Here is a 21,521-nt window from a genome sequence, read left to right as displayed (position 1 = left end):
AGATAGTAAGATAGGATCATAATAAATGCTACAAAAGAGGTATAGATAAGGGCAAAATTATCGTAGGAGCAAAAACAGTAACATTTACATGCAGTGGTTTACAAATAATTGTATGTTTGGGATTGTTTGGATTTGAGTTTTCTTTTTAATTATTAATATAGGTTGCTAAAATGTATTTGCAATATATTTAATATTGTTTTAAAATAATCACTAACAGTTCACAGAAGAAAAGCTTGGCCAGGCAGAGAAGACAGAATTGGATGCTCACTTAGAGAACCTTCTTAGCAAAGCTGAATGTACCAAAATATGGACAGAAAAAATAATGAAACAAACTGAAGTGTTACTGCAACCAAATCCAAGTAAGAAACTTTTTACCTTTTGCCTACCTTATTAACTATTCCTATTAAAAAGTTCTGTTAGTAGGATTTTTAATGTTAAAAAGTTTTAATTTCTATTGGAAAACAGAATTTTTTGTTTATAGCTTTGAGATTATGGTTATTTTTTGTGTGCCTTGGTTAAGAAGAGGGTGATAAACATTTCTTTGTGTATCACTTAACAAACTGACAACATTTTTCAGGCTTTTGTAAAATCCTCTTGAAAATTCAATTTCAGGCAGTGACTTTGAATTTTAAGTTTTAAGTTTATGTTAAGTTTTATGTTTATGTTTATTTTAAGTTTATGTTAAGTTTTATGTTTTTACAGAAATTACTCCATTTGATTTTCTGACAACCCTAAGCAGATCACTAAATAACCAAATAACCTTGCAAATAAGATGCACTATAATTGTTTATTAATTGAAACTCACAAGTTAGCATTTTGTCTAATTTAGTATAGCTAATTAGAAGGGGAACTTGAACTAGAACCAAGCACATTACAGTCTTTACTGGGAGCTTACATATCAAAATAGAAGGACAAAGGCAACAATGCATGCTTTCCTTCCTCTTTTCCCCCAGTGTTATTGTGACCATGTTGTGAGTGCCATAAACTTATTTTTAAGTACTTAAAATTCCAACTTTGTTGCTATTGCATAAAAACTCAAGCACTGTACAAACTATTAGTAATTCTGTGCAGTTTTATTTAAATTGCAGTGACTTTTTAAACTAAGCCTTTTACACTTTGAGGCCTAGTCTTGGGATACTATGTGGTATTTGTTATTCACTTAAGGCTACTTAAATTATATACCATGGCACCTAAAAAAAAAAAAAAAATAGGTTTTCCTCTTATTTCTTGCTCTATCCAGAGTTCCTCGCACACATAGTCTGTTCTAAAACATGTTTTCCAGAATGGCAAATAAAGTCGTGCATGATGGTAAATAGGAATGGTGTTCTTATAAAGAAATTATGATGGCTCATAAATATTATTTTATATTAGTGTTTTAATTCAAAAGTAGTAACAGAATTCTTTTTATTTTTTTGTTTGTACTCTGGTTATAAAGTTACTTAGGTTTTGTGTGGTTAAACCCAGCTCTTTTTCTGTAAGCCCTGTTATTTTTAGTGTATGATTTTTTAGAAACTAGGGTTTTTCAGAAATATATATTGAATTATAGCAGAGTTGCATAAATGTTTTTTAAGACTTAGCGAAATGAAACATTTATTTAAAATATACCAAATGTTTTATTAACTGAATGAAGTCAACATGGGATTTATACTTTTGACCAAATAGGTAGAAAGCAGCAAAGCTAAGAAGTACTGTGGTGGTCAGAAAATGAGATTCTGAAACTTAGGTAACATCATCTAAATGATTCATTTTAAACTGACCCATTTTGGTTTTAACTAATTTGATGGTTTTTAAATTCCTGCTTAAAAACTCTTCTGATATGTTTTTATAATGAACACTTTTGCCAACTCCTGAAGTGTTTCTGTATTGGTTTAGCTTATTTTTGAAATTTCATTGCACTGTGTAAAATTTACACTTGTGGAGGAATTATGTGAGATAATTAAAAGGACCATATTTAACTTCTTTTTGGATTATAATTTTAATTTATATTTAATCATTGTTTCTGGAAATTTGGACTTATTCTCATTTGTCTCTGAAATACCTCACTATTAGGCAGCAATGTGAATGTGAGTTTCTTGACTATTACACTAAAACGTTTATTCATATTTTTCCTTTCCACTTATACTAATGTTCTATAATTGCTTTTAACCTTTTGTCTTGTATTTTAATCTTATTTGTAATGGTGAAATCTTGAGTGACTACATGCTCAGCGGTATCTATGTATCTATATACTTTAAATATAATTATGCCAAGGCATCATATTGCTGATTTCTGTCTACAGACTATTCCAAGCCTGGATTACTCTGTTCTTAAACCCGTATGCCTATATTTAGACTCTAGGAGGGAGAGACAGCTTTGAGCAAGCAAAAGCCCAAAAAAGATGTCAGAAGTATATGACTCTTTGGTTCTTAAAGGTACCTTATATCCATATTTTAATAGTTGAAAATCGTGCTTTTGAAATTGAAAACATATATTCAGAGATAAAAGTTAGACATTATATGAATGGGGCAAATGCAATTTCACTAGATATAAAGTGAATACCAGCCCTTTTTTAGAACTTAAAATCCCATAAAAAACTCATATAATGGTTTTACTTTACTTTAAAATATTTTGTTCCAAAATATTTTTCATATTTCTAAAATAGTAAGTTCCTTAGAGCTATATAATACTCAATATATAAATTAAACAATTATCCTATATAATAAAAGGGTAATATGCAAATTGACCGAATGGCGGAATAACCAGTGGCTGTGATGTGCTCTGACCAACAGTGGGCAGACACTCAACGCAGAAGCTGCCCTGTGGTGGTCAGTGCTCTACCACAGGAGGAGCACCACTCAGCCACAAGCTGGGTTGATGCCTGGCAAGCACAGCGGTGGTGACGAGAACCTCTCCCGCCTCCGCAGCAGCGCTAAGGATGTCCCACTGCAGCTTAGGCCCACTCTCCAATGTCCCACTGCAGCTTAGCCATGAGTCAGACATCCCCCGAGGGCTCCCAGACTGCAAAAGGGTGCAGGCCAGGCTGAGGGACCCCCCCTACTATAGAGTACATGAACGTTGTGTGCTGGGCCTACAGTGTATTAATATAAGTACTTGAAAGCATGCTAATTTCATATTAATTTTCCAGGGTGATAAATGTCTGGTAGTGGAACAAAAGGGTCTTTTAAATAGTTTTGCTATTTTGAAATTGGTAATTTTAAACTTTTCTTGTAGATGCCAGGATAGAAGAATTTGTTTATGAGAAACTGGATAGAAAAGCTCCAAGTCGTGTAAACAACCCAGAACTTTTGGGACAATATATGATTGATGCAGGGACTGAGTTTGGCCCTGGAACAGCTTATGGTAAGTGAGAGGCAAAAGGTCTATTAACAAATATCTTGTAGGTTTTTACTACTTAGAGACATCATTAACATTTACCTAATATCAGTGGAATGACTTTTAACTTCAAAATTTTTATGTTAAAATTTTCAATGAAGGGAGAATTATCAATAACAAATAAGTATGTTCATTTCAGTTTAATTTTTATTTAAGCATATGTTGTTCTGAGATTTCATATGATCTTTTTAGGTTTAAAATGTTAAATGGATTCTTCACTTGCACTCTTGCAATATCTCTGTTGTGGTACTTAAGATACATTGTAGTTTTTGTTTACATATGTCTCCTCTTTTTTTCAAGCTTCTTGAGGGCTTATTTTATAAGTTGGAATCACTGTTGCTTTCATTACACTTAATGTCATTAATATAAAAATGTTAACAATGGTTTTCTCTGGATATTTGGATTACATTTCATTTCTATTTTCTTCATATAGTTTCATTTTTTTATGATCATGTTTTACAGTTTCTCCAGCTTTGTTAGTTGTTATACTGACTCTTTTAATGTATAACTCTGGAGTTCAAAGTTATATACTATTATCCTTCAAATCTAATTTTCTCAGAATATACAGCAATTTTGGAATTCTATAGCTTTTTTCCTGTTGTTCGTCCTTTTTTTTATTGCTTAAAGTATTACAAAGGGTATTACATATGTGTCCTTTTTTTTTTCCCCACCCTTGACAATCCCCTGGCCTCCCTTGTTCGTCTTTTTAAGACTTCTGCAAGAAATTGGTTCTAAAATTGAATATGAAATGATAGCTAAAATAAATGATTTTTTATATATATATAATCCTGATTTATGAAATAGCTCATAAATTCTGGAACTAAATGAACTTTAACTTTAGTAGGTCTCTTCTTTATGTCAGAGGAAATAACCTAAATACTGTGTAATCAATGCCATTTAACCCAGTTAGATGTACAACTTTAAAATTTTTACATTGTGTTCTTCAAAATATTTTTTTCAGAACTAGGGAGATACTTTAAATCTTTATAGTTTTATTTCTAAAGTTTAACTATTAATTTTAGAAAAACTATATACATTAAGCAGATTTTTTTATTATCTGCTTATGCCAGGCACAGTTTTATGAAGTCATAAAAGTTTAAGGAGACCCAAGTCTTTCCTTCACCAAAATGAAGGCCTGGTGGAAGATGATCATTTGAAAGGCTTCTAAATTTTTTTCTTTTATAATTTACTTAATCTGTTTTTATCTCTAATAATTCCATTGAATATACCCTGATTATTGGAATTGGGCTTTGAGAATATATATTATTAATTGGTAATAGCTAACAATTGAGTATTTCAAGCATTAGAATACTGTATATAAGTATTATTTCAATAAATCCCCATTTTATATCCTACTTATAAATTCTATCTCCATTTTTAAAAAAGGAAACTGAGTCTAAGAGAGGTTACATAATTCATCCATGATCGTATACCTAGTAATTCAAATGTAGATCTGTATCCAGAAATTGATCTCTTAACTGCTATGTTATATTATTACTTCCTTACCAATCAGATCTAATCTCATTCTAACGTGAAGGAATTAAGATCCACAGAACTAAAGCTTATTAGAGATAGAACTGGGAGTAGAATCTTGATCTTGTGGTTCTCTTTTCTTTCACTATTTTCCACAGTAATTTTCTTTCAAAACATGGATTTTTTCTTTAACTTAAAATACAAATATATGGCATACTGTTATTTATAGATATTTGAGATAAGTACATAAATATAGAAACAGAAGTAAAATTTTGACTTGATCTACTTAGTAAAATATTTTAAGCACTATACTTTTATAAACAAATCTATACTATTTGAGCTGTGATGGTACATACTTTTCATTGTATCCATCCTCTTTTGTCCCATTGATACAATTAGTACAATTAACTCTGACATGAGTTTATCTTTGTCATTTTTATTTAGATATTTATAATCTTAATAACTTTTAAAATAAAACTGCCTGCCCTAACCGGTTTGGCTCAGTTGATAGAGCATCGGCCTGCAGACTCAAGGGTCCCAGGTTCAATTCCAGTCAAGGGCATGTACCTTGGTTGCAGGCACATCCCCAGTGGCGGGGGTGCAGGAGGCAGCTGATCGATTTTTCTAACTCTCTATCCCTCTCCCTTCCTCTCTGTAAAAAATCAATAAAATATATATTTTAAAAAAATAAAATAAAACTGCCTTATTTTACAGTTATTTTATTTAAAATAAGTTATTTCTATTTGATTTTTACTTAAGTAAACAAGTAACAACTATGAAGCAGATCAAATTGCTGATTTACGTTGACATGATTGTTTTCCAACATTATCAGACAATGGTTTAAAAACTTTTTTTTTTTCCTTTTCAGGTAATGCTCTTATTAAGTGTGGAGAAACACAAAAGCGAATTGGAACTGCAGACAGAGAGCTGATTCAAACAGCAGCTTTAAATTTTCTCACTCCTTTAAGAAACTTTATAGAAGGAGATTATAAAACAATTGCTGTGAGTTGAAAGTGCTTTAATTTTTATTAAAATATTTAGATATATGTTTGCAGTTTTTAGTGAATAATTTGCCATCTTAACTATGTAGATGTCACAGATTAGAAATTTTAAATAACCTAGCTAGGTATGTATTTAACAGAACACAAAGCTAATTAAAATACAGGACTATTGATTATACGGACTCCATTTTTGTGTCCCTGTTATTGAGATACTCTTACATCATTCTTACTTATTACCAGTATTAAAATCTATAGAGAGAGGTTCCTGCAGTGATTATTAAAATATGGCACAAAATATCACCATAGGATAGCCATGAAACTGGGAGCCAGAAACCTAATTATTAGAAGCTATATTTCTGGCTCTTAGACTTCTTGTCTTTTTGCATCCCTACAAGTCTGTTTTCTTTTTACATAGCTGTGTTATTTGCTGATGTGTAAGAAATATCACTTTCCCAAACCCGATCTATTAGTCTATTATTAAGTGATGGAGGATGGAGATTTAGGTGGCTATTTTTTCTAGGATTATTGCAAGACTGCTCTATTTTAAATATTAGGTCAAACATTGCTTGCAGGTTTCGTGTTATAAAATATTACAGAAAACATATTTACCATGAATTTATCTCTAGGTAAAAGTATTTGGCTGAGACAAAGGAAAAATCAGCAAGTTGAAATACAATTTAAAAGATAATAGATTGTCATTGGGATGAAATTTGATATATGAAATCTGTCTAAAAATAAAACAAACAGTGACTATTTTATAGAAGCTTGAAGTTCCCATGAGGAATTCGATGTTTACTCATTATCTATTCTGTAAGTTGGAGTAGTAGAGTTGCTTTCCATGCTATGGTACATGTGATCACATAGCGTATCAAGCAGCTTTACACTAGGCCTATACTTCCTTCATCATAGGCACTTTCTAGATAAACTGTAATGCTGTAAAAGTTTTTCATTCCAGTCTGGCCGGTGTGACTCAGTGGTTAAGCATCGACCCATGTACCAAGAGGTTGTGGTTCGATACCCGGTCAGGGCACATGCACGGGTTGCAGGCTTGATCTGCAGTGTGGGGCGTGCAGGAGGCAGCCAATCGATGTTTCTCTCCTTCTCTCTGAATTCAGTGAAAATACTTAAATTTTTTTAAAGTTTTTCATCCTGGGCACTACTGGCATTTTAGGCTGAATAATTCTTTGTTGTGGGAGCTATACTGCATTGTGGAATGTTTAGCACCATTCTTGGCTTCTACCATTGTCTGCTAGTAATATTCCTCCCCCAGTTGTGATAACCAAGAAGATACTGCCAGATGTTTCCTGGCGAGCAAAATCCCAAAATATTAAAAATAATATTTCTGTTTTCACTGTCACCTGCCATCTTACCCAGATATCTAGAATGTCTCCATTGTTTTAAAATTGAGAACAGTAGGAAAAAGGAGTCAAATACTGTATAGCCAGTTTTGTAATTATAGATCTCAGTTTATCAGATGATCCGTATATTTTATGGAAAATAATACTTTAAATACTAATGTAAAATAATATTTTAAAAGTATGCTCTTACTGGCTTTTAATATCATTAGCCTTTATATTTTTCTTATAGAAAGAAAGGAAGCTACTACAAAATAAGAGACTGGATTTGGATGCTGCAAAAACCAGACTAAAAAAGGCAAAAGCTGCAGAAACTAGAGCTTCAGTAAGTAGTGTTCTTTAATTTAAAAAACATTTTAGGTTAATAATTTTCAGACTTGTAAAATATTTTATTCATGTACAGTGCAAGCTACAATTCGTCCATAAGACTAGAATATGACTTTAGAGTGTTGTTTTTGTTATCAGGACTTAATATATCCAAATCAGTGCAAAGTAGTTATATCAGCAGGCAATGTTCTTATTTCAGTGATACCCCTGTTGCTAAAAAACAAAAATTATGAGAATTATGAGCTCCTCAAGCTGTGTCATGTTGTTTAAATATCCTCAGTCACCAGTGATGGCAAATAGATTTTTTGGAGATAGCTTGATTATATTTGAAATAGAAAAATAAATAGTAATTAAGATGAGAATGAATCACACTAGAAAATGCTTGTGTGTGGCTTAAAAGGTAGATGGAACTCTTTCCACATGTGACTCAAACTGACTAAAGGAGTTGTCACCAAGAATAGCTTCAAAAACATTCAAACAGAGGCAACAGGGACTGACAGGTGACTGCTTTGCAGGGAAGGAAACCTATTTGGATAAATAAGTTCTTGTATACTTTTCATAAAAACAATCTCAGATAAAACTGAGTGGGTATATATTAAATGTAGTAATTCAATGATAATGTATATAAAACTTTGTGTAAAGGTTTTATTTATAAGCTTCTTATTTAATCTAACATTTATATTGTTTAAATCTTTATTCCAAAATTTGAAGAGATGAATCAGATTTGAATTGGAACAACTTTGTGATGGTACAAATATAAACAAGTCTGGATTTATTAGAGGACGCTAATAAGTTAATTCTTAATTTGAGCTAAGAGATATGTTTTGTTAAGAGCCTTATTACATTCCCACTGCCTTCTGTTCACAATTCACTACCATTACCACCATCAAAAATCATTGCCTTAAGGAGCATGTTACCACAGTATTGGTAAAAGTCTCTTGTGCCTGTCATTTTGGGAAAGAAAAGACTGAGACTTGATTTTGAATGAAATTTAAAACTGATAACTTGGTATTGGACAGTGATGTCTTATGAGATTACCCCAGTACCTTGTATGTGCAAAATAAATTATTTTCTTCTGTACTGTTTCTCTTTTGGAGATTCTATATTAGTTACTGCAGGAAGCATGCTATCTTTGACAGGGCAGTAATTCCAAATTCACTGTCAATTTTACCTCAGAATTATCCTGACATCATCTTCAGGAACAGCCTAACTTTCTTAAATAGGCTTTTTGCATTTACTTCCGTTTACTTAGAGAATACAGAAAAATAGAAACCACCAGAAGTTTGGGTTTGCTTTATTTTTTTCTTCTTTGACACATTTCCTAGTTTTAAGTGGCAGCTGAAGAGGTTACTGTAACCTCGGACTTTCTTTGATTTTACTTATTTATAAATTTCCATGGATTATTTTATGACTAGTTTATTCCTTTGAATGGGAAAGCTGTGGGTAGACAAAAGGGCTTTCATAGTGAAAATTTTAATAAAAATTATAGATAATGGCAGCAGTTTTTAAAGTAATGCATTTTCCCTAAATGATTTTAATTTTAAATCAGGCATCAACCATATTTTTTGTCTTTGAAAATTTGAATCTTTTGGAAAAATAGAATAGGTACCACTATGAAATTCCATAGAACAAATAGAGAGTTTTTTTAAAGTAATAATACCTGTTTGTGTGTTCTTTATTGTGCAGAAAAAACTTATTTCACTGTGTTCATTGGTATAATGTGTTCTTTGTCTCTTACCTATGTATTTAAGCAACTAAACTCAGCTCACCTTGAAGGAGATAACATTATGGTAAATTTCTCTTACATGCTCAACTTCCTGCATGTAAAATGGCTAAAGGTTTGTTGGCCTACTGTGTTTTCTACATCTTGAATAAAGTGCCTTCTCCTGCTATCATCTGCATTTAATGGTCTAAAATATTCAAAGACGTGTGTTCATTAGTTTAACAAAATATATGTGGAATAGTAGCTTAAATAATATTGGAACTAAAAAGAAAGAATGTGTTCTAATTGCCAAATATATTAGCTATGCCAAATTCAGATTTTACAGTCTGAATTTACACATAAATTTATCGTGCCTTTTATGCCCTATAAAAGATGTTAATTTAGCTGTCACTTTATATGTTCACTTTTGGCAAAGAAAATTAACAAAACTTATTAACTTAGAGAAAGGGATAAGATATACATATTTATTTTGTTTCTCAGTATCTTCAACATCCCCCTTAATTTTCACCCAAACTCAACATAGAATGAATTTCTTTTGCAATTCCAGGCCAAAACAAACCTCAATAGTTTTGGTATTTATGTAGTGGGAAGGCCCATTCCTCCATATGCTCACTTAAGAAAATTGCAGAATAGAGACAATGGTGGACAAGAATTGAAAGTGAGAATTGTTATATATAGTATCCAAAGTATGTATTGAGCTTGATTGGAGGAAATTTAGGAGATGCTAGAAATTTTTTAAAAATATATTTATTGCTTTCCTTGCTGACATTCGGTGATAAAATTGTATGGTGTTTTAAAAAAAATATGTTTGTATTGATTTTAGAGAAAGAGCAAGGGAGAGGGAGAGAGAACCATCGATTGGCTGCCTTCTGCACTCCCCCTACTGGGGGCAACCCAGGCATATACCTTGACTGGGAATCGAACTGGTGACCTCTTGGTTCCTTGGTCAACTGCTGAGCCACACCTGGCCAGCTGGGAATTATTGATTTTTTAACATGATAGAAATATGAAAAATCTGAACACTGCCCAAATCTTAAAAGTGTTAGCTAGTAAAGATTTGTGAGTATTTGGTATATTATATTCCTACATAAATTACTTCCACAGAAGTGACATGGAAATTGTAGTAAAGTTGATAATAAATTGGCAGTTAAACTAACTGCTTTTATTCCCAGTATTAGCATTGAATTAAAAGGGGGATGGGGTGCAATCCATGAATCACTGACTAAATGAGGGCTTTCCTGAGATAGCAAGAGAATGCATTTATTTATTTCCATTGTCCTATCTGTAGGAAAATGAAAAGTGTGAGACTATTTCTTTCTGTCATTGGTAAGTTAGTATATAAATTGTAGGTTTTCTTTTGTCAAAATATCCTAACCAATTAGCAAGACTGTTTCATTTATTAGGCACTTGTCCTATTACTGATATCATCTACTTATAATAAGATGTATTTAACTCTGGTAATTTTAAATCCATTATACTAGTATCACTAGTTTATTGTCTCCCCCCGCCCCCACCATCCCAATGACTATATCTGTGTTCAGTGTACATTTACCTTTGCTTTATTTTAATTTCCTAAATTTGTAGAGTGTAGGCCTAATGAGGAATTAGAAATCATTTGGTCCAAACTTTTCTAAATAAGAAAACTAGAACTAAGAGGGGTTAAATATTCCATTTTAGATAACTGTTATCCTTATTAATTTAGAGAATCAGTATAAGATTCAAAAATCAATAGTATTTATACATATGAAGGCATACTTTCACAGTATATTAAGCTGTACTAATTTAGTTACTACTATATTTCACCTGATAATGTGATCCTGAGAAGAGGAGTATGCCATTTGAATTAAAATATTTACATTTCTCTATACTAAGTTGTAGAAAGTGTTAAATTCCAACTTTCATGCTGTATATTTTTCTCTAATTTTTAATGCTGGCTAGATTTGGGCAGAGGAAGTGACAAAAGTAAGTAAATTATTAAACTACAGAATTATGAAGCAAATTTAATTGTCATTCACTCAGAGAATATTGGACAATAACCGTGGGGCTAGTCACAGTCTTTGTTACTGTATCTTATAAAATCTGAAAATGATTATGGAACACTCAGGTCCACAGGGCAATAGAACAGTCCTGCAGAGATATTGTTTGCACACAATGTTGATACCTGATAGATTAAGTGGTAATCTTTATAGTGCCTTGCCAGAGACAGTTTAAATACTTGGTTTATTCATATGGCAATTATGTAAAATATAGTTAACATTATATTCTCTGTGTTCGTGTCACACAAGTAAATTTTCTAGGTAACTGAAGCTTGTTCTCTCCAGCACCAAAGCTTATTTTTCTGTCACTTTAGTTAAAAACATTTGTAAAAAAGTATTTTGATGCTGCATTAAACAGGATAACATATATTGAATTTTACTTAAAGTTAGGGTCTTTATTATGAATATTCATTATTATACTGTGTAACAATTAGATTTTTTGTTTTTGAAGTGTGTTGTCTTCTTGTCAAACAGTCACTTTTAGAAGTTGTCCATATGTCTGCGACTAGCCTGTTGTTACCATTTCTAATCTTTCTGGGCTGGGAAATCAAATAACTAAGCAAGAATTTAATAAATAAAATCATGACTTTAATGCAGATTTGTTTTAAATGCTATTGGAAATCTTCAGAAACGTTTTTCATTTACTTTATTTTTTGACAAAAGGATTGCTGACTATACAATCTGTTCTGTGCATACGTATGGAGCTGTTGATTCTATGACTTGGCAATCCAATGTGAAATTCTTAACTTATATTCTCATCCCCTTTTGTGGAATCTATTCATCAATTTAGCTATAGTTTCACCCTGGCCTCTAATGTCTTTTAGAACTTCTAGCATGAAAAGATGGCAGAGTAATATAGAGGAGAATATAGATTAAGCAAGAAAACCAGGGTCTCTTCCACTTTGGTTAGCATGCAAGTATACTTAAAAAATTTATTTGATTCAATCTCTACAACTTTAGGAAATATTTGATATAATGGGAAACAATTCATGAAACAAATACTTATATTACATATATATGAGAGGAACTTAAGAAATATATCAAAAATTCTTCTGTAAATCTCACTTTTGTCATAATTTAAAAGTGTTTAATTTATGTTTCTGGAATATTTTAAAGATTTAAGCCCACAGGATAAAGTAAGTAACACTGACGAAGTTTGTCACAGAAAATACATGATTTAAATTTCTAGCTGATATCACAGACCAACAAATTCTTGCCCTTTTCCCAAGTTACATCTTAAAAGGACTTTTCTTGCTTTTCTGATCCAAGTTATGCTACCATATACTCTAGATCAGTGGTTCCCAACGTGGGGCACATGCCCCACAGGGGGGCAATTTGATTTTTAAGGAGGGCAATTCGAGAATGAGTTATTAACAGTGAAGTTTTTGCATTTCTTATGGTTCTAGGGGCCTCATATACAGTATATAAATATATTTTGTGTATGTTTATGCATTTCAGTTCTCTATTATGTGTTTTGAAACTTTATTTGCTATTTTTTCATATCACTTCATATTACTAAATTTTAAATAATTTCTTAGTTATTTCTTCCTCAGTATTTCAACTGTCCTTTTGTTATTTTATTTTTCTCTTTCATCGATGCCTTATTCTTTGGAAGTTTGTTTAGACGAAGTTAATGGCCTTTTAGGCTTCCTCCACGTGAATAGGACTTCACTTTTTGAATAAGAATTATAGGTCACAGAAGGGGCATTGGGATTTTAGAGATGCTTAGGTGGGGCATGGCCAAAAAAAGGTTGGGGACCACTGCTCTAGATCACTTAGCCCATTAACAGTAATCTAAGCAGTAATTCTTTTCTCTAGAACTCTACCTTTCAATTGTAAAATTAAGTCAGGGAATGAGATCTTCTGGAGGACAGAATAAAAACCCTTTAAATTTATTGTCTTTCTTTAAACCCTTTTTACCTGTCTAGTATGGATCATTTTCTTCCTAAGTAAATTGATTATGCTGAACCTAATTTCAGTTAACCTTTGCCTCTCAGACTCAATTATATGTGTAGAAGTAGAAATTATTTGGGACTTTCATCGCTTGCAACTACCCCAGTACACACTGAACCTTGTTTGTTTTTTAATGAGATTTTTTTTCTTCCTATCATTTACCTTTTCTAAATATAAAGTCTAGGTTGCTCAAACCTGGAAGTCTGATCCCTTGTCCTTGAGATTATTTTATTTTTTTATTCAGTGTCTTAGCTTTAAAACACTAGTTCCACATCTCCACACCAAATCACCAAAACCAAATTCTTCAATCTGAACCTTGAAGCCTTCTTAACATCCTCACTGTTTGGAATCCATTGTCATCATTAACTTTGGTTATGCTTGTGTACGGCAATCATGGTAGCATCCCCCTTAAAGGAATTAAATTTGAATCCTCTTTTCATATTTTGACTCACTGCCAGGTTATTAAAATTATTTGAAAGAGAAAAACAAAACAAAACATTATTTCTACTTCAGACTCAAACTTCCATGTCACTTTTAATCTACTTAGCATACTTATACCTTGTACAAAAATATTGTCACTTAGTAGGCTTTTCTGCCATTAAAGCCTACTAAAGGTTATTAATTCAAGTTGTACATGGAACTAGCCTCATTTATTTATTTTTGGTTTGTTATGGTTATTTCTATTAAACAAACTGTTTGCATTCAAGCAAGCAGAATAGTAAATAGTGCAAATGTAACACTGAAGTGATTGGTTTTCCTTAACATTTTCCTTAAGAAGAACATTGATTCTTCTCCTGGGACTTTTTTCCACTTCTTACTAGCTTCCAAGTGAAGGTTACTTCAGCCCTGTATCAAAGCAGCATGTCTTCATGGTGGTTTTAGTCAAGTAAATTTAATTTTAACACCATTTATTGAGTAATGTAAGCTTATTTCTATAAATCCAATCTACTGGTCAGTTCTTAGTTCCCTCTGCCAGGCCTGTTGCCAGTGAAATTAGAATACTTAAGCAACTGATTATCTATTTTGCTGCTGCTTCCTTGTTGATTGGTTCAATAGGCTAACTGTTGCCACTAAGGGTGAAAGAGAGGGAGATGGGGTATGAAAGGAAAAAGTTCAGACTGTTTATACTTAAAATAGTTTTACATAGTCCTGGAAATATTGCAATTATTTGGCTGGGGGTGGGAAGCTATTTATTCTGGAGAGGTGGAAAATACCATTATAATGTTATTAATAATGATGATCCCCAGTGAGAGAGCTATTTTGAGTGACCTACTCACTTACTACCAACCAACTCTTGCTAAAAGTTTGAGAAGATGGTTTTGCCAGTATTTACTGTTTTTATATTATGTTGATTTTTTAGTGATCTGTTTTGTCCCAGCACTAAACCTATATCAATGGTTGAAGCTAAGAGTAGTGTACTATTATACACACACCTCTTTCCAACTCCAAGTTCAGGGACTTGAGCTTGGTGGCTTGAAATCAACTGTGTAAGAGTATTTACACCATGAAAATAAACACATTAGTGCTTTTGTATTTCATAGAAAGTCAGTTTACCCCAGCACACCACTGATTAAAGGGAACCCATTACTTGCAGAAAAACCCTAGCATATCTTTTGGGTAATATTTCTGCTTAAAACATTATTTCATGCAAAGTTTGGAAAGAAAACTTAAAGACATTTATGTAGGTTAAAGAATCCTTAGAAGAAACCTAAAAACTATGTTCTAGAAACAAGTATATGTTTGGTAACTAAACACCCGAGTGGTTAAAATCCTGTGATTTTGTTCTGAACTTGTTCATTTAATATTAAAGACTATCTTTAAGTTCAAAATAAAGTAACTATAGTAGTAGTTGAGGATTTTTTGAAATATTTTATACATGTAAACTAGTGATTTTAAGATTTTGTAAAATGGCAAAGTTGATACTTGGAAATACATTGGTTGTCCCAGTAGTTTTTCTAGACTTTTATGTGTATGCCATTAAGCTTTGGCATTAATAGATTCTTTTGAGTCAAGTACTTGTAAGGAATCAGTTCTGTCTAGATTGAGTAATATAAAAAAAATAATGTCTAGAAACCAGGGACCAGTTTAGATACAAAAGCAGAATCAGAGAATTGCCAGATTATCATTTAGGATTTGTTTGGGGATTTTCTTTGACAGTCTACATAAATGTATGCAAAATGGACTAAGTCCTCTTAATGAGGTTCTAAAACTATGTTCCAATTTAAGTCTGAACAGGAGTTAAGAATAACTCAAAGTGAATTCGATCGTCAGGCAGAGATTACCAGACTTCTGCTAGAAGGAATTAGCAGTACACACGTGAGTATTCATTTATTGGAAATTCATTTGGAACAAAGGACTTTGATAGTCCTCAGGCAATTTGCAGAAGAAAACCTGAACTTCCTTTTTAGTTATTTATCAGGGAAATTTAAACTGTGACACTTTTTAAGATATATGAAGAAATATTTTAAATTTTTATTTATACTCTATCACCTAGTTCTCCCACCATAATCAACCATTTGTTGATTTTTGTTGGCTAAACAGTTTATTACACAGTTGGCCATGGTCAGTCTTAATAAGCCTTGTAGTAAAGTGCTAGATACTAGTGATTCTCCCTGAGTACAGTGTTGTATTCTGTTTCCCCTTATGATAGGTTATAGAGCTAAGAAGTGACTGTAACTTTCCTTCACAGGCCCATCACCTCCGCTGTCTGAATGACTTTGTAGAAGCCCAGATGACTTACTATGCACAATGTTACCAGTACATGTTAGACCTTCAGAAACAACTGGGAAGGTGGTAATTTTCTTTTCTCATAAAGTAGTATTAGAGATGAAGATTCGAAACATTAAAGGCTTTTATTAGCTTGCTTTAAGTCAGGTTTTTTATTTTTTAAATTTTTTTAATCTTCACCCAAGGATATTTTTCTATTGATTTTTAGAGAGAGGGAAAAACAGAGGTATCGGTGTGAGAGAAGCACATCGGTTAGTTGCCTCCTGCATGAGCCCCAACCAGGGCCCAGACCTAGAAGGAGCCTACAATCAATGTACATGCCCTTGACCAGAATTGAACCCAGGACTCTCTATCCACTGAGCCAAAATGGCTAGAGCAAAATCAGTTTTTTAAAAAAAGAAACCTATTATCAGACTTCTAAGGTTATAAAAAAACATTTTGAGCTCTTCTAACACAGAAGAATGTTAACAGGGATGAGAAGATAATTTAAGTGAATACCTTTATTGCGCTATGTAAAAATAGCTTCAAGGGTGTTTGAAGTTTACTTTTCAAGGAATAAGGCAAAAAATGTCCTCAACACTTTGATGTTCCTTTCTGCATATTAATCTTTCAAAACTAGACTTAGAAAAAAATTAAGCACATTTACAAAACAATTTTAGATCTTAAAAATGAATTGTATCCTAATACCACTAGTTATTTTAATAGGATTTATAGAAGGATTTACATTTCTTTTATATTTAAAGTTTTGTTAGTGGTATTAATATCTGAAAGCCGAATACCATTTTCTTCCCCACATCACTATAACTTTTTTAAGTCCAAGAAGCTTTACTACTTCCTATTCACTTTGTCCTAATACTCTGGGAGTGCTGCAGAGGAGTTGCTATTGTTACCATTCATACTTGCTTTCTGCTTAAAACCACACAAATGCTTGGAATTCAGCCATTCAAACAAAATCTAGTTTCCTTGCTACACTTTAGGATAACCTCAAACATTACAAAGTGAAAATAGTACTATTATTCGGAGAAAGAATGTCTAGCCTGTCTCTCTGCCCTCAATGAATTATATTACTGGTAATGACCAGTGATTGAGAGTGGGAAAACTTATAGGTCTTTAAATGTAGAACTTGAAAGTCATCCAAATCCACAGTAACAAATTCAAGAGCTATTTCTGAAGAGTAAAACCAAGTTGTAATGCTAATGGCTAAAATAGCAGTGTTGTTAGTAATAGTAACTGAAAAGCAGCAATCACTTAGGAAGGGCTCCAGTGTCCCCAGACACTCTTTTAGACACCTCATATGTAATAATATTATAATCCTCACACCAGCGAAGTGGGTATTAATACATCCACATTTTATAGACGAGAAAACAGAAGGACTTCTCACAAGATTAGTAAATGTATTCTTAAATAACTGGGAGGTTTTAACATATCAGGTTATATCAGGAAGTCTAATTTTTTTTAGTGTGTCATTAAAGTTCTTAAAAGGTGACAAGGGCCTTTCAGGTTTTTTGGTTGGTTAGTGTTTTGTTTTGTGTTTTTCCATAAATTCCCCAAAATTGACATAGGTAGACCTTAGTGGCTAAACAATGGCCAAACATACTAGTAAATTTGAAAGTAAAATTCCATGGTTAGAGACTTTTAAAACCTCATTAGGTGGAGAGAGAGGGCTTTATGTCTATCTTCAGAAATGTGTATATTTAGTCACTGCTGAGGACTTGAGTTCACTCAGGAAGGAATGCTAGGAAATGTATTCTTAACTTTAGAGGGAAACTTGAATTAGAAATGGAACCTACATTCTATTTGGGGGTAGAGGGAAGTAGAAAAATCAGTGTATATGTGAATTACATCATATATTAGAAGGTGATAAATGCTATAGAGAAAAATACAGCAAGCTAGTACCTTGGTTAGGGTAGCTGTTGGTCAGGGAAGACAGAGACTTAGAAGATGTAAGGAAGCAAAATATGCAGCTTCTGAAAGACGATGCTCCAGGAAGGGTATAGCAGGAATAAAAGCCCTGAAGCAGGGACATGGCTGTTACATTCAAGCAACAGCAAGGAGGGCTTGGTTGGAGATGAATTGAGGAGACGGAGCTGGAACACACAGGGCTCTGGAAGCCACTGTTTGGACTTAGGCCTTTATTCAGATATGAGGACCCTTTAGAGATTTGATCTATTGAGTGACATGATTTGATTTTAGCCTTTTAGAGAATCGTTCTTGCTGCTCTGTTGAGGATAGTTGTTAGAGGGCATGGGATGGAAGCTGACAGACCTGTTTGGAACCTGTTGGAATGATTTGGTCACTCAGGAGATGATGGTGGCTTGGGTCAGGGTCATTGTGGTAGATGTGGGGGAAGTGGTCAAACTCTGGTTGTGAATTTTAAAAGTAGAAGCAGTAGGATTTGTTGACAGACTTCATGTGCATGAGGCTTAGAGGAGTCAAGATACTGCAAGAGGCATAATAAGCTAGTTAGCACACTTTGGCATTAAAATATCAACATCCATAAATCTCTATTCACAGTGAAAGTTGGTAGCAAGTAAACACTGCCATCAAGTGGTGGTATTCAGGAGCTTTGGTTGCTTGAAAATCGTTAATTAGCCATTTTCTTTTCAACAGTTTTCCATCCAGTTATCATTCTAACAACAATCAGACTTCCGTGGTACCTGCACCATCTGCTTCATCAAATGTGATTGGTTCTTCTGCCATGACTTCAAGTGGCCTAGTAATGACCTCTCCTTCCAACCTTATTGACCTTAAGGAGGGCAGTGGCAGCAGAAAGGCCAGGGTTCTATACGATTATGATGCTGCAAACAGTAGTGAATTATCACTTCTTGCAGATGAGGTGAGTAATGTGGGTATAAGAAGAAAACTATTGTAGATTGACATATCTTCTAGTATAACAAAATGCAAATTCCTCATTACTTATTTGGAAATAGTTTATCATGAATGCTTTCATAGATTTCAATTTTATAGAATTTTAACTACTGTTCTTTAACAAAATATAACATCACATAAATATTTAAAGCTTTTAACTGCTAAATAACTGGAAGATTTCTAAAACTGCCTCTAAAAAATATCCTTTAACTTTTAGCAAAATTGACAATAATGTTTAAAGTCCCTTGATAGTGACTAGTTAAATACAAATCTGATTAGTTTCCTATGTGTTTATTTTTTAACATAGTAACTGGAAATATTTTTATTTTGTAGGTGATCACTGTGTACAGTGTCGTTGGAATGGATTCAGACTGGCTAATGGGGGAAAGGGGAAATCAGAAGGGTAGGGTGCCAATTACCTACTTAGAACTGCTCAATTAAATAGGAGGACTATGGAAAGATTATCCATCATGACACCCTATTTATATACAACTAACTCTAAATAAAGCAGGTTGAGTATCTTCCATGTTAATGTCTTAAAGAGACTGAAAAGAAAATACCAGCCATCAGAAACGGGCTTTCTGCCAATAAAATTGCTTGGTAACTATTTCATTACAGAATTTATGTTAGAACTTTCATACCAAGAATGTTTTCTTATAAAATTCTCTTTCTACTGAGGTTTCACTAATAAGCAGCTTCTACTTTTGAGCCCCAACTTAAAACAGAAGAACTGTTTTCTACTGAATTTTTCATTAATGGCAAGCTTTTTCTTTTCTGTAAAATAAATTTATTGTGAATTGATATCAGTGACTCATTTATTAGGTATAGCCAAAGAATAAAATTAAAATTTGTTTTTAACTTTTGGTTTCAGAAGAGACCTAGGATATAAACCTCTTTTGTGAAGAATATGTTTCTGAATGTTTCCTTGAACAGAAATGCAATTATACCATGTTTACCTTGTTTTCCAACAGAAGTTGAATGATTTCAATACCATATTTCAATGGGTTATTTTGAGGGGGGGTTGTTTATTTTATTAAACACTACTGAATGATTTAAATTTAAGAACAACTAGTCTTTGAAAAGCACTACCATATTTCTCTGGTATTTTTGCAGTAAAGGTTCTAAAATATCTGAGGCTAGTTCAATTCACTAAGCAATGTTTTAAGATTGTTCAATTGGCACAGTTTAAGCATGATCAGAATTGGACTCATTAAGAACATACTGCAGTACAATACAGAGAATTTGTTCTTACTGAACAACAAATCTTTATAAAAATACAAACCAGTGAAACTACATTCATCATAAAGTGTATACAAACAATCCACTTTTGGTTACTCTGAGCTTACTAATAAAATTTTGAAAACTTGTTAACTTATAAAATATTGATAAACTTAGTTTATCTTGATCAGGATCTGTAGTTATAAAACACACACTTACTGAAATTATTAGTGACACACTTTGAGTCAGAAAATTGTTATTTGGACCATTGCTGTGAATCAACAGATTGTGTCCATGTTAGAACTTCTGTCATTCTTATTCTATCATTTATTAAGCATTTGTTGAGGTCCAGGTACTGTGTTGATAACAAGATGCAGAATAAGTGTCACTGTCATGATAGGATAAGGTACTGTGTTTTGGTGCTTTGGGCGTCACCTGATTGAGATTTGGTGAGTGGGAGGTAGTTTGAAGAGGAAGTGCTTCATAGAGGAAAAGATGTGCCAGGCCAGGAGCCAAAAGAGTATAATACATTCTGACAGCGGAAAGTAATTCAGGCTAACTTACACAAGAATTGCAGAGATGTAGCTCATTTCAGGGAATGTTAGTGTATCAAAATGATATTTTTTTTGGTACTTTAAAAAATGATAATACTTAACACAAAAGGATATTTCAAAATGGTGTTTAAGAGTTCCTAATAACTTGGTAAACATGTTGATAATTTAACTCAGTCTAAACTTTTAACAGTAGTTGTTACCCTTTTATTTCGGTGCTATGAGACAAATTACTCTGAGATTTTATACTTGTACAAGACACTTTGATTCACACTGTGAATTGCCATACTCAAGCCAAAAGCTGCTCAAGCTGGTTAGCTATAGAACCAAGTGAGCAAGCTCCCCCCCCCCCCCCACCCCCCCCCCCCCCGCCCCCCCGAACCCGAGAAAGGAAGTTCTACAGACAGCCTAGAGTACTACCTATTATGTTTTATAAAGTCAAGATTTAGGCTTTAAAGATCATTTTTTTAAAAAATCCAGGTCAACTTTTAAAACAGCAACTATAAATCTGGTTTATAGGAAGTAGAGTAATGAAGGGGAGAGTACGACCACTGGAATGGAATGGTCCCTGGATTCAAGTCCAGTCTTCCTCACATACTGTGCTCTCTGAACTTCAACAGAGATAACGCGTGAACTGCTGTTTCCTTATTAGTAAAATGGGGATAATTATGCCACCTTAAGGTTATTATTATCTTGTATGTTAGGCAATTTTTAGGGAAAGTTTTGACACATAGGAAATTATCTACCAGTTTTCACTTTTTAGCCCTTGTAGCTTCCTGATCTACCAAGACTGTAGGCCTCGTTTATGACTGAACCAGAGATACCTCTTTTATATATATGATATGATATGATCTGTTCTACTCTTGTCCTATCCTCCACCCTCTTTAAATCAGACTCAGATCTAGGTTTAACCTCAC

The 21,521-nt window shown here is 33.1% G+C and overlaps 1 protein-coding gene across 6 annotated transcripts; it reads left to right on the top strand.

Annotated features, from left to right (window-relative positions):
- The first annotated feature begins 220 nt into the window (after window positions 1–220).
- SH3GLB1 (SH3-domain GRB2-like endophilin B1) lies at window positions 221–21,068 on the top strand. Of its 6 annotated transcripts, none has more exons than XM_006760799.2 (11): window positions 271–359; window positions 2,331–2,411; window positions 3,211–3,339; window positions 5,714–5,847; window positions 7,434–7,526; window positions 9,280–9,366; window positions 11,190–11,213; window positions 15,467–15,556; window positions 15,930–16,030; window positions 18,578–18,803; window positions 19,169–21,068. In XM_006760799.2, exons 2-11 carry the CDS (start codon window positions 2,378–2,380, stop codon window positions 19,274–19,276), a joined length of 1,026 nt encoding a protein of 341 aa, XP_006760862.1. In that variant the 5' UTR covers window positions 271–359; window positions 2,331–2,377; the 3' UTR covers window positions 19,277–21,068. The 6 variants fall into 6 exon arrangements, with proteins under 6 accessions (XP_015417542.1, XP_006760863.1, XP_015417544.1 ...); XM_015562059.1 differs by lacking the exon at window positions 2,331–2,411 and adding an exon at window positions 1,663–1,723 and having other exon boundaries at window positions 278–359; XM_015562056.1 differs by lacking the exon at window positions 2,331–2,411 and having other exon boundaries at window positions 221–359; window positions 9,280–9,318.
- Window positions 21,069–21,521: the final 453 nt, after the last annotated feature.

This window comes from Myotis davidii, unplaced genomic scaffold (assembly GCF_000327345.1).
Source record: "Myotis davidii unplaced genomic scaffold, ASM32734v1 scaffold156, whole genome shotgun sequence".
Lineage (NCBI taxonomy): Eukaryota > Metazoa > Chordata > Mammalia > Chiroptera > Vespertilionidae > Myotis > Myotis davidii.
Note: the sequence above shows the minus strand (reverse complement) of the source record. Positions and strands in the feature narration are given on the sequence as shown.